This window comes from Tachysurus vachellii, chromosome 16 (assembly GCF_030014155.1).
Source record: "Tachysurus vachellii isolate PV-2020 chromosome 16, HZAU_Pvac_v1, whole genome shotgun sequence".
Classification (NCBI taxonomy): domain Eukaryota; kingdom Metazoa; phylum Chordata; class Actinopteri; order Siluriformes; family Bagridae; genus Tachysurus; species Tachysurus vachellii.
The window spans coordinates 21,893,183-21,908,182 of record NC_083475.1 but is presented as its reverse complement, the minus strand read 5'-3'; the positions used below and the strand labels follow the sequence as shown (position 1 = coordinate 21,908,182).

Sequence of the window (15,000 nt, the reverse complement as noted above, 5' to 3'; positions counted from 1 at the left end):
AGAATTCCTTAATTTCAGCTTTTTGTTCTGTCTTGAAACAGAATTAGCAAATCAGCAAGCATGTAGCTTAGCATGCCAAAGCCTAGGCTTTATGCTAACAGTTCAGTCAAACAGATGGCCAATGCTCTATTAATGTTCTGAGAATGAAGAAATGACCTTCATTCTCTCAGCTCATGTCTCTTTGAGGAAACTTGAGGATAAATAATTGAGTGAATTATATAATGTTCATGAAAAGAAGAAGAATTTAAAGAGAACTCGATGTGGAACTGACCAGAATCCAACCTTCTGCTTTGTTACACTTTATTACTGTGACCTTCAGAGCCACAACAGATATTTCAGAGTCAGAAAACATTTTTTTCTTAATTAAATAATTAATTATATTATATGTTTCATAAACATGGTAGCTCAAAATGTCCAAAAATAGCGGAAAAATAATGAAACAGAATTAATAAAAAGTCAAATGAAGTTCAAATAAATCAAATCAACTAATAGGAAAAAATTACAATAATGAACTAAAATGAAAAGAATAACGAAAAAATAAATACAAAGACATTTTAAATGCTACACGGTGTTGATTTCTAATACTTTCTTGGCTGCTAACATCCTGCTAGAAACTCAAATTCCTTAAAAACAAAAGGATGAAAGATAAATAGATAAATATTCGCATTTTTCTGTTGTACTGTGGGCGTGGCGGGGGCACGGTGGCTTAGTGGTTAGCACGTTCGCCTCACACCTCCAGGGTCGGGGTTCGATTCCCACCTCCACCTTGTGTGTGTGGAGTTTGCATGTTCTCCCCGTGCCTCGGGGGTTTCCTCCAGGTACTCCGGTTTCCTCCCCCGGTCCAAAGACATGCATGGTAGGTTGATTGGCATCTCTGGAAAATTGTCCCTAGTGTGTGATTGCGTGAGTGAATGAGAGTGTGTGTGTGCCCTGTGATGGGTTGGCACTCCGTCCAGGGTGTATCCTGCCTTGATGCCCAATGACGCCTGAGATAGGCACAGGCTCCCCGTGACCCGAGATAGTTCGGATAAGCGGTAGAAGATGAATGAATGAATGTGGGCGTGGCCTGTGGCTTGTGGGCGTGGCTTGAGATTGTTTGATTAACATGTTACACAATTACTTAATTTAAGATTAAATTAACAAAGCAAGCAAAAGGGATTCAGCTTTTCTAGAAATTATTCATTGATAATAAGCACATATTTATTTATCTATCTTAATATTAAGATTTTGGAAAGAAATGGAACATTCCATCAGCTTTAGCAACAACGTTGACTCCGCCCCTTTCTTTTAGCTTGAGAATTTTGTTAGTAGTAAACAGGTTTAGAGAGGCTTCACATCAGTGATGAAACGTGTCTTTATGTTCGATCGCTCGTGTATTTAGTCAGAGGTTTGTATTATAATGTTACACTCCTTCTCACCATCACTGCTCACAATACAATACAAAAAAAAACCTGTCATGTTTTATAAGGGCCATTTAAATGAATGGTTGCCATGGAGACGGCAGACGGTGAGTGTTAAAGAGCCCAGTGATCTCTAAACGCTGACATCACACAGCATTATATTCTGTTTTTCTATTTTAAAAAAGAAAACAGTGAACATTGGCGTGAAATGTGGGTCAGAATGACATTATCTACATAGAGAGAGAGAGAGAAAGACAGAAAGTGTGACCTATTATCATCATTAACACGTCATTAACATTAAAACCACAGCTAGTTGTCTTTACGTTATCCTTAATACACCAGTTCTTATGATTAAGGTCCAAGTTCTCCATTCTTCCTTCACAATGTAGTCATGTTTGTTTGTTTGTTTGTTGTTTTGCTTCCTATTGTTTTAAACATGGCTCTGTGTCAGTAGGTGTCCTGTCCTCTACTATATGTGTGTGTGTGTGTGTGTGTGTGTGTGTGTGTGTGTGTGTGTGTGTGTGTGTGTGTGTGTGTGTGAGTGTGTGTGTGTGTATGTGTGTGTGTGCCCGTGCATGTGTTGAGTAAAAAAGTGGCATGAATTCTGATCAAAACATATCACATGATCACTTATTGTATGTATCTGATCTAAAACAACATACAACATGACACAGGTCTGATTTGATAAGATCGGATATTTGTGTCACACTGAACGGAAAAAACCCAGACATTTACATTTTGTGTCACTTGTTGATGAAATGTGAAAGTAATCACAGATACTTGATCAATATGTAATCCTCTCTCTCGTTACTCCTGCCACTAGAAACAGAATTGGCCTCTAGGGGCGCTACACTCAGGGGGGTTGGACCGCGATTATTACCTCTTGTGCTGATTCTAATGTCTACATTCATGCTGACTACACTGTGGATTCTTCTAAGGGAAAACTAGTGAGGGCAAAATGTCAAGATCAACACAGTAATGACACGGGGCAAGAAACAAACTAAGTGTAAAACAAATCAGATTTGCCCACTTTAATTCAGGCTGAAAGCAAACTTTATACTGTGTGCATTTAACTAGGACCTGAGCTCAGGATCCAATTACCTCCAACCACCTTTATCTCTCAAGTGGCATCAAATCAAGCAAACAAACCACAATGTTTACTCGGAGTTTAAAGAGGCTGTAATTCTACAGAGTGCAGAAACAGCATCTACAGAGCAAACACACATCCAACCATTTGTGTGTGTGTGTGTGTGTGTGTGTGTTATTACACATTATTGACCACTTTATTAGATAATATGAAACAAAATTTCTGGAATGCAAACACACACACGTGCAAACAAAACAACATTCTCCATCACACACACCAACATTCTCCATCAAACACCAACATTCTCCATCACACACCAACAATCTTTATCAAACACCAACATTCTCCATCACACACACCAACATTCTCTATCACACACCAACATTCTCCATCACACACCAACATTCTCCATCACACACCAACATTCTCCATCACACACCAACATTCTCTATCACACACCAACATTCACTATCACACACCAACATTCTCCATCACACACCAACATTCTCCATCACACACCAACAATCTTCATCACACCCCAACATTCTCCATCACACACCAACATTCTCCATCACACACCAACATTCTCCATCACACACCAACATTCTCCATCACACACCAACATTCTCTATCACACACCAACATTCACTATCACACACCAACATTCTCCATAACACACCAACATTCTCCATCACACACCAACATTCTCCATAACACACCAACATTCTCCATCACACACCAACATTCTCCATCACACACCAACATTCTCCATAACAGACCAAATATTTTAGCCAAATTACAACAGATTTGTAATTGGAGTGATGGTGCTTTGTCATTTGAAATCTTGAGGTTCTGTAATATTGAGATACCTTCAGTACAGCTGAAGCAGATACAGTAGTGGCATTAACGTTAGTAGTGATAGTACCAATGATAATGATAATACTGACAGTCGATCTTTAGATCTGTACATTGGCAGCTGTCTTTATCCAGAGCGACTTACAGAAGCTTTTTGAAATCTTTATCAATAAAGAATAACATCAGCCTAAAACCCAAATGACTGTAATGATAGTAATGATAATGACAGTAAAGACAGTTAAATTGGTCATGCTATTAAAGACAGTAAGGATAATAAGACAGCAAAGACAGAAATAATAGTAATGACAGTAATGATAAAAAGGCAGTAATGGGAATAATGAAAGTATGGACAGTAAAGACAGTAACAAGGGTTATGATGGTTATGACAGTAATGAGAGTAAAGACAATAATGGTATTAATGACAGTACAGACAATAAAGACAGTAATGACAATAAAAAGAGTAATAATAGTAATGACAGGAATGAGAATATGGATAGTAAAAACAGTAATGACACGAATGACAGTAAAGACAGTAATGAGAGTAATGACTAAGGATGGTATTGACAATAATAATGGTAATGACAGTAAAGACAATAATGAGGGTAATGAGGGTAATGACAGTAATGAGGGTAATGACAGTAAAGACAGTAATGATGGTAATGACAGTAATGACAATAATGATGGTAATGAGGGTAATACAGTAATGACAGTAATGAGGGTAATGACAGTAAAGGGTGTAATGACAGTAATGAGGGTAATGACAGTAATGAGGGTAATGACAGTAAAGGGTGTAATGACAGTAATGATGGTGATGACAGTAAAGACAGTAATGATGGTAATGACAGTAAAGACAGTAATGACGGTAATGACAGTAAAGGGTGTAATGACAGTAATGAGGGTGATGACAGTAATGACAGTAATGAGGGTAATGACAGTAATGACAGTAATGAGGGTAATGACAGTAAAGTGTGTAATGACAGTAATGATGGTGATGACAGTAAAGACAGTAATGATGGTAATGACAGTAAAGACAGTAATGATGGTAATGACAGTAAAGACAGTAATGACGGTAATGACAGTAAAGGGTGTAATGACAGTAATGAGGGTAATGACAGTAATGACAGTAATGATGGTAAAGACAGTAAAGTGTGTAATGACAGTAATGATGGTGATGACAGTAAAGACAGTAATGACGGTAATGACAGTAAAGGGTGTAATGACAGTAATGATGTTGATGACAGTAATGATGATGATGACAGTAATTACAATACTTACAGTGGAGTTATGATGGTAATGATAGTAAGAAGAGTTCAATAATGAGTTGATTATACCCACTGTACCAGCATGGTTTTCAATGCATTAAAATGAGGTCAACCGACCAAGCTGTTCACAGATGCTTCTGAAGGACAGCAGAAATGTCAAAGCTGCAGGGTTCATAGCCAAGAATGTGTTCAGAATGTCTAATATCCAGAACTTTATATAATGCATCACTGACCATGTGTCAGGCGTGTGGTAGCCTAGTGGTTAAGGTGTTCCAATCGGAAGATTATGAGTTCGATCCCAGGTCCACCAAGCTGCCACTGTTGGGCCCCTGAGCAAGGCCCTTAACGCTCAGTTGTATTTAAAAAAAGAAAAGAAAAAAAAAGATTAGATAATGTAAGTTGCTCTGTATAAGGGTGTCTGCCAAATGATTTAAATGTTCCACTGCCGTATTTCCTTCCCGTAATGAATCAAGCAACACTGACAAATTTCTTCTCCCACGTCTCCCAGAGGTTGTGAAGAAGCAAGGCCAAATCCACCTGAGGGGGTTTCAAATCCACCCTAAACTCACTTTATCAAACCACAAGTCAGTGCTAATTGGTCTGGTCTGAACATCAGGCAGCACAAACACCATCACTCAGTGGAAAGATGCCAGCAGTAAACTGTGGGACTGCTGCATGAGGGAACTTACACTGCAGAATGATTCAACACTCACCAGCAAACACTTACAAACACCATCACTGTTCATTAAAACACATTCAAATTCACCATCACAACATTCTACATCAAATGCTAACATTCACTGTCGAACACCAACATCATACATGAGACATGATTATTAATCATCAAACACCAAAATTCTCCATGAAAAACCTAATGTACCATCACAAATACAACATTCACCATCAAAGAACCTCCATTAAACACCTTCTCAACAAATTCTCCATTAAAATATAAAATTTACTGCCAAACACCAGCATTTCCATATTATACAAACTATGTATTAAAAAACAAAATTCTATATTCAATCCATCCATTTACATCCAAACACTTTCTCTTTAAAACACCATTAATTTTAATCAAACAAAATGTATATATTTATTTAGCACCATTGAACCCAAACACACTGAATTAGAGATCATTACACCCCAACACTAAAGTCCAGTTAAACCCAAACACTGCTCATTAAACACCATTATACTCGACGACAGCCTATAAAACACCATTAACACTAACACTAAACACTGTCGCTTTAACACTGTCCATTAAACACCCAACAACAAAAACTCATCAAAAACCCCAACACAGTAATGTTAAGGTTAGACTTTATAAACCGCAGCAACTCTGTGCATGAAGAAAAGTATGTATTTGTTGGTGTTTGTTAGGTATTGGAGCACACTGCACCAGTGTGGATAAAGATGATGGTTTATCTGAGAGAAGATTGACCTTTTTATACACCAGTGAGGTTAAAACCCTCAGGGCAGAAACTGTTAGACAAACACTGCTCCATCTTTCATCAGGGCTGCAGCAGAAGAAATCAATGCTGAATGTGTGTGAAAGAATAAATGTCTAACAGAATACGTTTACATTTTTAAAGTGCGTAGCTAATAAAAGGCTCGTTTTAAAAAACAGACACTCTTAGAAAGTGGTCAAAATGGTGGTGTTAAAATGAGAACATTCTCTTAACTACTCGAGAATAAAACGCTGGTATTCAAGATAATTAGCTCCGTTCGTTAAATACGGCTTTTACTCGATATCCTCGTCCGTATTCTTTTCTCCTCTCTGTACATCCACAACGTTAGACGGATTCGTGGGTTTAGCCGTCGGATGACTTCACTGTAGCCGGATAAATCTGACGAATCGCTAATAAACTTGTCGCTAATTATTCTTTAGCCCATTACACAAATCAATACGCTTCTTTCACGTTAAGGTAAGACTCAAGGACTGAGTTTCCTCAAGCCACAATGATGTGTCTGTACAATCCATTAGCAGTAACTGATTTGAATTCATTTTAAAATAAGAACATTAACACGGGTTTAGAAGGCACGGTGGCTTAGCACGTTAGCCTCACACCTCCAGGGTTGGGGGTTCGATTCCCGCCTCCACCTTGTGTGTGTGGAGTTTGCATGTTCTCCCCGTGCCTCGGGGGTTTCCTACGGGTACTCCGGTTTCCTCCCCCGGTCCAAAGACATGCATGGTAGGTTGATTGGCATCTCTGGAAAATTGTCCGTAGTGTGTGATTGTGTGAGTGAATGAGAGAGTGTGTGTGTGTGTGTGTGTGTGTGTGCCCTGCGATGGGTTGGCACTCCGTCCAGGGTGTATCCTGCCTTGATGCCCGATGACGCCTGAGATAGGCACAGGCCCCCCTGTGACCCGAGGTAGTTCGGATAAGTGGTAGAAAATGAGTGAGTGAGAGAGAGAGTGAACATTAACAAGGGTTTATTGGGCTTTTTGGGGTTATTGTAACGACAACAGAGCTTTAGAGGTTAGTGATGTGTGCTCGAGTGTTTGGAGTCAAATTTGAGAGTCAAATTGTCTTAATTTGTTCACTTTTGGAGTTAAAAAAAAATAGAAAAAACAAAAAATACAACCGGAAAGTGTAACACTGACACTGGAGACTCCTTCCATCACTGTTACATAATCACATTCCTCCTTACAGAAAACTTAACATCAACGATTCGACATTTATAAAATCCATTTATACGCCGCATCCCTGTGAATAAGCAGTTGCTATGGAAACACATTAAAACAATGTAATGCACGTACAGAAACCTGCGACGTGGAGCGTCGCTACTGTCAGAGCTGCCGTTAGCGAAAATGAATCGACACCTTCAGATCAACACGTGTCTGAAATCAGCAGAATATTCACTAGTGTGTGATTCATATAAACCATAGTGACAGTTCAATTTCATTTCGTCTCAGTTCTAAGTCACTCGTATAAAACGGACTGTCAGAATAATAAATAGAAACAGCAGCGTGGGGCTGAGCTCCTGATCAGTGCTGTTTCCTGTTTTTAACAAAAAGGAAATTATAACCAGATTGTAGCTGAGAAATCCTCTCACATGTCAGTCATTCAGCATCGTGGAGGTTGTGGCTGTATTCAGGGCTCATTGAGCTCAATTAACACTTTCATTTCAGCAGATCTCACCACAAAGCCCAGTTACACCAGTTACACCAGAGACTTTAACCTCCTCAGCGATGAAGCTACTGAGATATCTCTGGATCGTCACATTATGTGCTTAGTTTTCATTTTTGTATTTGTATCTTTTACCGTTTTTAATATTTTGCGCAAAGCATGCTGGGATATTCACCAGGACGAGAGAATAATATACAGACTGAGAACAAATTCATCACTGTGCTTGTTTCAGGGACACAATCATCTTCACAAACCTCGTGAAAGGAAACTGTACAGAGTGAAGAATCTAAACCCACTAACAGCCTTATTCATACTGGGTTAGTTTTAGTCTTCATCTGAAACTATTACTAATGGTGCTGGTGCTGGTGAAGCAACATTATTACTATTGTGCTGGACAAAACTTCAGCGCGTAACTTGTCCCGCAGCTTTTGTTCTAGACCCATGAATGACGTGTCAAATCGACCGGCTCATTGATAAGAGGTGAGCTATGACTTTTATAAGCGATCCGAGTACCGGTACTTCCGGTACCAGGTCTCAAATTGGCCTTTTTTCTCATAGACTCTCATTATAAACTTTGGAGGTTTATAACTCGGCAAGCTTTCGAACGATCTACACCAAACTCGTCCAGCTCCTTTAGGGTGATACTCTGAACAAACTTTTAAATCAGTGTACCGACTGGCCTTTCGGTTGTGTCACTGCCCCGCCCCAAAATATGCAAAATCAAAAAACTTTTTACAACATGGACATGTGACATATCAAAACACTCAGAACAATGAGGGGAACTTCCTCACGTGTATTCTGATGACGTCACGTGATGTCACATGATGTCACGTGAAAATAAAAAAATTGCACAACATGGGCATGTGATATATCAAAACAATCAGCCCAATGTGGGGAACTTCCTCAGGAGTATTTGGATGATGTCATATGCTTGTCTCCGCTTACCTCCAAATGTTTTGCCAACCTAGCTTTCTGTCCACTTGCCTCCAAAAGCAACACCAACCCTTATGTCCACTTGCCTCCAAAAAGCACCATCCGTTGCCAATGCTTGCATCGTCAAAGCCAACATCAAAGTTTGTCGTGACGAACTTTACAAATCTAGTTACTATTACTATGCAATTAGTTCTTTCTAGATCGGCCATGTTGGGGTTTTTCCCTGCTGTTTCCTGTGAGAAAATTTTACCAAAGGAAAAATGTTAGTATTAGTATTTGAATCCAATCTGCATCGACTCCCTGAATTGACTCTTTGAATCTTTTAGGCTGCTGCTTCAGTCATCGCTTCTTGTGGATTAAAAGGAAATAATTCCAGCTCTCAGAAAGTGATGAATGCTCTAAAAAAGACATATGTTTAATATCACTTCATTCTCTAGACCCCAGACAGATGGAACGATGTGTCAGAAAGTGAATCAGAGAAGATGAGAGGAACAGGTCTGAAGGAAAATAAATAAAAAGCAGAAATCATAAACAAGAACTAACACGTAGAATTACAGGATTACAATCAACAAGACTTCAGAACCGGATGGAAGAAATAAATAAAGTAATGATGTGAAACTGAAAGGTGAATACATTAGCGTAGTGAAAGGAATGAGAGCATGGGGGCGGAGTCAAACCGATCATTATCACGACAGTAGTTCTGTATATTCTGTAGATCTATGGAATAACGTGAAGCGTGCTCGAGGTAAACATCTGGTAAGATTTTTACTACAATAGAGTGACAGCAGATTTAATTTAAGATTTAATTTCTCACATCGTGAAAAACAGCTAAACTGCATCTCCTCCGCTTTCTCGCTCAGCATGAAGACCTCTCGTCGATGTGTTTTATGAACCGTAACCAAACCCAAATGCTCAAAAGTAGTCCATGTTTTATGCATGAAACCTTTCCACAGTGTAACGCTCTCACGCAGGGTTAATAAACACCGCTCACGGCTTCGCAGCTCTGCACTCAGCCTTACACTCTACACTCAGGACACACGTCCCAATACAGCAGTATGAATCAGAACTATTATTATTATTATTATAAATTTGTTATAAGATTTATTTGGATCATTTGATAATATTACAACACATTAATATACACCATAATATGTTTAAAACGTGTTAATTAAAGCGCAATCAAGCTGCACAACACAACAAGAGCTAATCTTCTGATTTTTCAGTGTAGTGTGAACTTTTGAAACAGGAAGTGAGAGAGATGCTGATTTACTAAACAACCAACAGACAGGTTGCACCATAGGCTCACACAATCTAAACAAAACCAGTTAGAGGACTCGATAAATATGGAGGATTTATTCACCACCACCACCATCACCACCACCTTCACCACCACCTTCATCACCTCATCCTTCACCACTACCACCTACACCACCAACTTCACCACGACCTTCATCACCACATCCTTCACCACTACCACCTAAACCACCAGCTTCACCACCAGCATCATCACCACCACCTTCATCACCTCCACCACCATCACCACAATATTGTAAGAAAAGAAGTTCCAACTTCGCCTCAAACGCAGCACAATGCTGTGCAAAGGGACACGCCCCTGGGGGCGGGGCATACATGTTAAAACATTGGATGAACACTAGTCTAGTACAGGCTGAGTCATTAAATATTTACGAATCTTTTTCCTGAATCATTTGTTCTGAATCATTTGTCCTGCACTTATTACAGATTGATATTTTATCCTTGTTTCAGTTCAGGCTGTTGTAGTATTTTTAATTTCCTACTTAACACCAATAAAGTGTTACCTTTCCTTATCTCTCCGGCATTAATTACACATTTATGACTGATTCAGTTCACCTTTTATTCTTTAAAAACCTTCTGTGATTTATGATGTAATAAACATCACCTGTAGTAAACACCAGCTGCATCTGTTCTCATCACAGCACATGCATTACACACACACACACACACACACACACACACACACACACACACACACACTTTAAAAGGTTGAAACACTGAATTAAATCCTCGTTATAGGAATCACCTCATAATGCCACTATATTACAGTGAAGGTAAATATTATAATTATCTGTCCGTTCAGCTTCAGGGCTCAAAGTTCTGCTGGAGGAAAGTGGGACAGGAACAAACATCAGCTCGGTGTGAAACAAACAGCAGCTCGGTGTGATCATACTGACAACGGGGAAGATTTCGGATGGAATATTAACGTTACGCTTGCGATTAAACACACACACACACACACACACACACACACACACACACACACACACACAGAGAGAGATAAACACCACGAACATCTATCAATCACTGGTCAATTCATTTCATTTGTTTATAAAAACATCCGCACCATGTTACATTTTATCCCCTTACACACGCACATATATATAGACACACACACACACACACATACACACACACACACACACACACACATCCCGACGCGAGATTCCACACGACCAGAGAAAATCATTCCTAAATCCCGAACTCACGCCGAACCGGTTCGGTTTCCAAATCCAGCACAGTTGTGTGTGTAAAAGCTCCTCAGTCCAAAGCAGACAATCCGGAGAGAAAAGCGAGATTTTCCCCGTTACTCACCTCGATCCAGGCTGAGAGGCTGCACTACTGTCGCCATGACGGAGCTGGAGCTGGGAGTGAGGAGGGAAAGCTGGAGGGGGCTTCTGATAGCGACTGGAGCTCCTGCTGGAGAGAGCAAATAACTACTGACTACTGGAAAAACTACCAACTACTGGAGCTCCTGCTGGAGAGAGCAAATAACTACTGACTACTGGAAAAACTACCAACTACTGGAATTACTACTCGAGAGAGCAAATAACTACTGACTACTGTAAAACTTACCAACTACTGGGAGCTCCTGCTGGAGAGAGCAAATAACTACTGACTACTGGAAAACCTACCAACTACTGGAGCTCCTGCTGGAGAGAGCAAATAACTACTGACTACTGGAAAAACTACCAAATAATGGAATTACTGCTGGAGAGAGCAAATAACTACTGACTTCTAGAAAAACTGCAGCAGGAGCTCCAGTAGTTTGTAGGTTTTCCAGTAGTCAGTAGTTATTTGCTCTCTCCCACAGTAAATAACTACTGACTACTGGAAAACCTACCAACTACTGGAGCTCCTGCTGGAGAGAGCAAATAACTACTGACTACTGGAAAAACTACCAAATAATGGAATTACTGCTGGAGAGAGCAAATAACTACTGACTCCTGGAAAAACTATTAACTACTGGAGAAACTGCTAACTACTGTGGTTCCTGCTGGAGTTCCTGCAACTAACTACTTAACAGCTTCCTCTTGGAAAGTTCCTGGAGCTTCTAATGTTAAAATAAATAGAACATACTCAAAATTCTACGGGAGAAAGTAACAAACTACAGATTCTTCTGTTAAACACCTTCGAGAGTTCCTGGTTGGAAAAGTGACCGGAGCTTCAGCTGGAAAGAAATGAAGTAAACTGGAGGACAAGGTCTGGCTCTTGTGGAGAGGGAATGAAGCTACTGTGCTTTATTATCCAACACATTCTGAAAGGTCATTATAAAGAGAACTTTTAACCATCATGTTCTGTCAGATAAAACAGACCCAAACACAGGGATAAAAAGACAGGGAAAATAAATACACAATCACTAGAAACAAACCACAATGCAGAGGAATAACTAGACGTGATAATTAGTCTAATTACAACCAAGCGAGTACGACGAGGCACACTGCCGGAACGTCCCCTAATGTTGCTGCAGCGAATGTCCAAGCAGAAGTCCTGACATGTTCATGTTCTGATGAAACACTTCACAAGCTGATAATCCTACATCACTGCAGTGTGACAGAGAACCTGGGTTTGAACTGAGAAGTTATCAGTAGCCTGATGGTCTGCAGGTGAACACTGGTCTTTAATTGGCTGCTGTTGATGTTCTACAGTGTTCCCTGTCAGATATCAGCCTGGTGGCTTGTGTGCTGGTGTCTGCAGTCTGAAGTCGTCCTAAGGCTCTGTGACAGCAGCAGACTTTACACCTGGGATTTTACTTCCTGTCATTAGAGACAGAGCAGCTGATGTTCCAGACACTGATGCAACCCCAGGAGCATGATGCAAAATCTGCCATAAGGTGGACCAATCTGGATAACTCTAATATTGGATTGTGGATTGTGTTCTTTTTTATTTAAGTAAATAAAATTATTTTGTCCTTAAGTAGATGTCATTATACCATTCAATCCCAGTGCTCTAATCTGATTGGTCGAGTGGTGTTCTGGGACATGTGTTCAAAACGTTTACTACATGAGGGTTAGTGACATCATCAGCGGACACGACAAACGACATCTCAGGATCTTTGTGTCAAACAATGAAAGGATCTTTCGACATCTCAGGATCTTTGTGTCAAACTGATGAGATGAAGAAGAAAAGAAAGAAGTGAAGCTCATTTTAAATAAAGAACCATTTAACAAATCAATGTGAGCTATGCTCGACCACTAGCCGACATGCTAATACTCAGCTTCGGTTCTGCTAGCGGAGCAAAAACAACACCAAACATTTAGCCATAAGTCTGAAAATCTAACTTAGAGACTTAGTGATCATTTTCATGACTTGTTTATAGAATTTAAAAGTGATAATGTGAGTAGAATTGTGCTTTTCTCACTCTCACTCTCACTCATTCATCTTCTACCGCTTATCCGAACTACCTCGGGTCACGGGGAGCCTGTGCCTATCTCAGGCGTCATCGGGCATCAAGGCAGGATACACCCTGGACGGAGTGCCAACCCATCACAGGGCACACACACACACACTCTCATTCACTCACACAATCACACACTACAGACAATTTTCCAGAGATGCCAATCAACCTACCATGCATGTCTTTGGACCGGGGGAGGAAACCGGAGTACCCGGAGGAAACCCCCGAGGCACAGGGAGAACATGCAAACTCCACACACACAAGGTGGAGGCGGGAATCGAACCCCCTATTGTGCTTTTCTTTCTATAATATTGCATAATTTGTGTAGATTTCAACCTGGCATTAAAAAAATCATATTTACTTCAATTGTGTTCTATTCTTTCATTCTTTTATTGCAAACTATTATTTCTATTCTGTGTAATTCAGGGTGTAGACTGCTGTAATGGTGGTTTAGCCTCAGGGTGAACGACAGGATGCTTCTCTCTCTCTCTCTCTATCTCTATCTCTCTCTCTCTATCTACCTCTCTCTCTCTCTCTACCTCTCTCTCTCTATCTATCTCTCTCTCTCTATCTCTCTCTCTCTCTCTCTCTCTCATGATGGACAGATGTGGTGTTCTAGTTAAGGGAATGAGGTCACAGAGAGATTACGGCTCAAAAACATCTTTGCTTTTGAAAAAAATGGGATTGAAAGAGAAGTGGGAGAAAGGATGGACGTACAAGCAGAAAGTGAGAGATAGAAAGGAGAAAGAGATCAGATGTGGGGATGCAGAGAGCCTGAGGGGGAGAGATGAGAGGATGAGAGATGAGAGAGAGGTGGACAGACTATAAAATGATCGATGTCACATTCTATAAAACTTACATATGCACATACTCTATAACCCCAAAAAAATAAGATATAAAAAAAGAAACAGATGGAGAAGGGCAGATAGACAGATCTATAGATAGAAGACAAGAACACGAAGGGAGAACAAAAGCGGATTTGATTTGTAAATAAAATCCTGTACAAATGGTTAACCAACAGCTTTTTGATTTAGCTTGAAGAAAACAGAAAACTTGAAGACAAAAATATCTGGACCATCAGCATTTCTCTAATTTGCTGGAACGTTGCTAAGAAAAGACCCAGAGCAGATAAGATAATGATTTAGCTTGTTAGCATGTACTGTAGATGTAAAAACTCAGAAACAGGATTATTGAGAGCGTTAGCATTTCCCTCAGATGGTGCTGTCATGGAAGGATGGTTATAAATGAGTTCCTTCTCTCCAAAAATAATATGAAGCATGAGCATGACAGAAGTTCTGAAAGCAGTGTAGATGTTTGGTCAGCATGCACAGAGCCATGTCTGGTACAAACTGAAGACACCACAAACACCTCGATCCCAGTGTGATGTCTGCATGAGGAGGGGTGAAGATCTGGGCTTGTTTCACAACAGCTGGACCTGGATCATCATCATCATCATCATCATCATCATCTGTCCAGCAGATTAATCTGAGCTGAAATCCACACATGTGACAGGACAAAGATCCTAATACACATCATATTAACAGCTGAATGGATAAAGAAGGAAAAAATGAAGGTGTTGAAATGGCCACGTGGAAGTTCAGACCTCAACCCTGTTGAG

General features: G+C 40.1%; 1 protein-coding gene across 3 annotated transcripts in view; it reads right to left on the bottom strand.

Moving 5' to 3' along the window:
* Nucleotides 1-11,460, bottom strand: part of lin7a (lin-7 homolog A (C. elegans)) — a 33,465-nt gene extending 22,005 nt beyond the window's left edge. The window contains exons 1-2 of one of the 3 annotated variants that reach the window (XM_060889971.1): nucleotides 11,445-11,460; nucleotides 11,300-11,404 (exon numbers count right to left, since the gene is read on the bottom strand). In XM_060889971.1, the coding sequence (XP_060745954.1) occupies nucleotides 11,300-11,336 (37 nt within the window). In that variant the 5' untranslated portion in view covers nucleotides 11,337-11,404; nucleotides 11,445-11,460. Of the gene's footprint in view, nucleotides 1-11,299 lie in introns of all 3 variants that reach the window. The other 2 variants (XM_060889970.1, XM_060889972.1) reach the window with 2 other exon arrangements.
* Nucleotides 11,461-15,000: the final 3,540 nt, after the last annotated feature.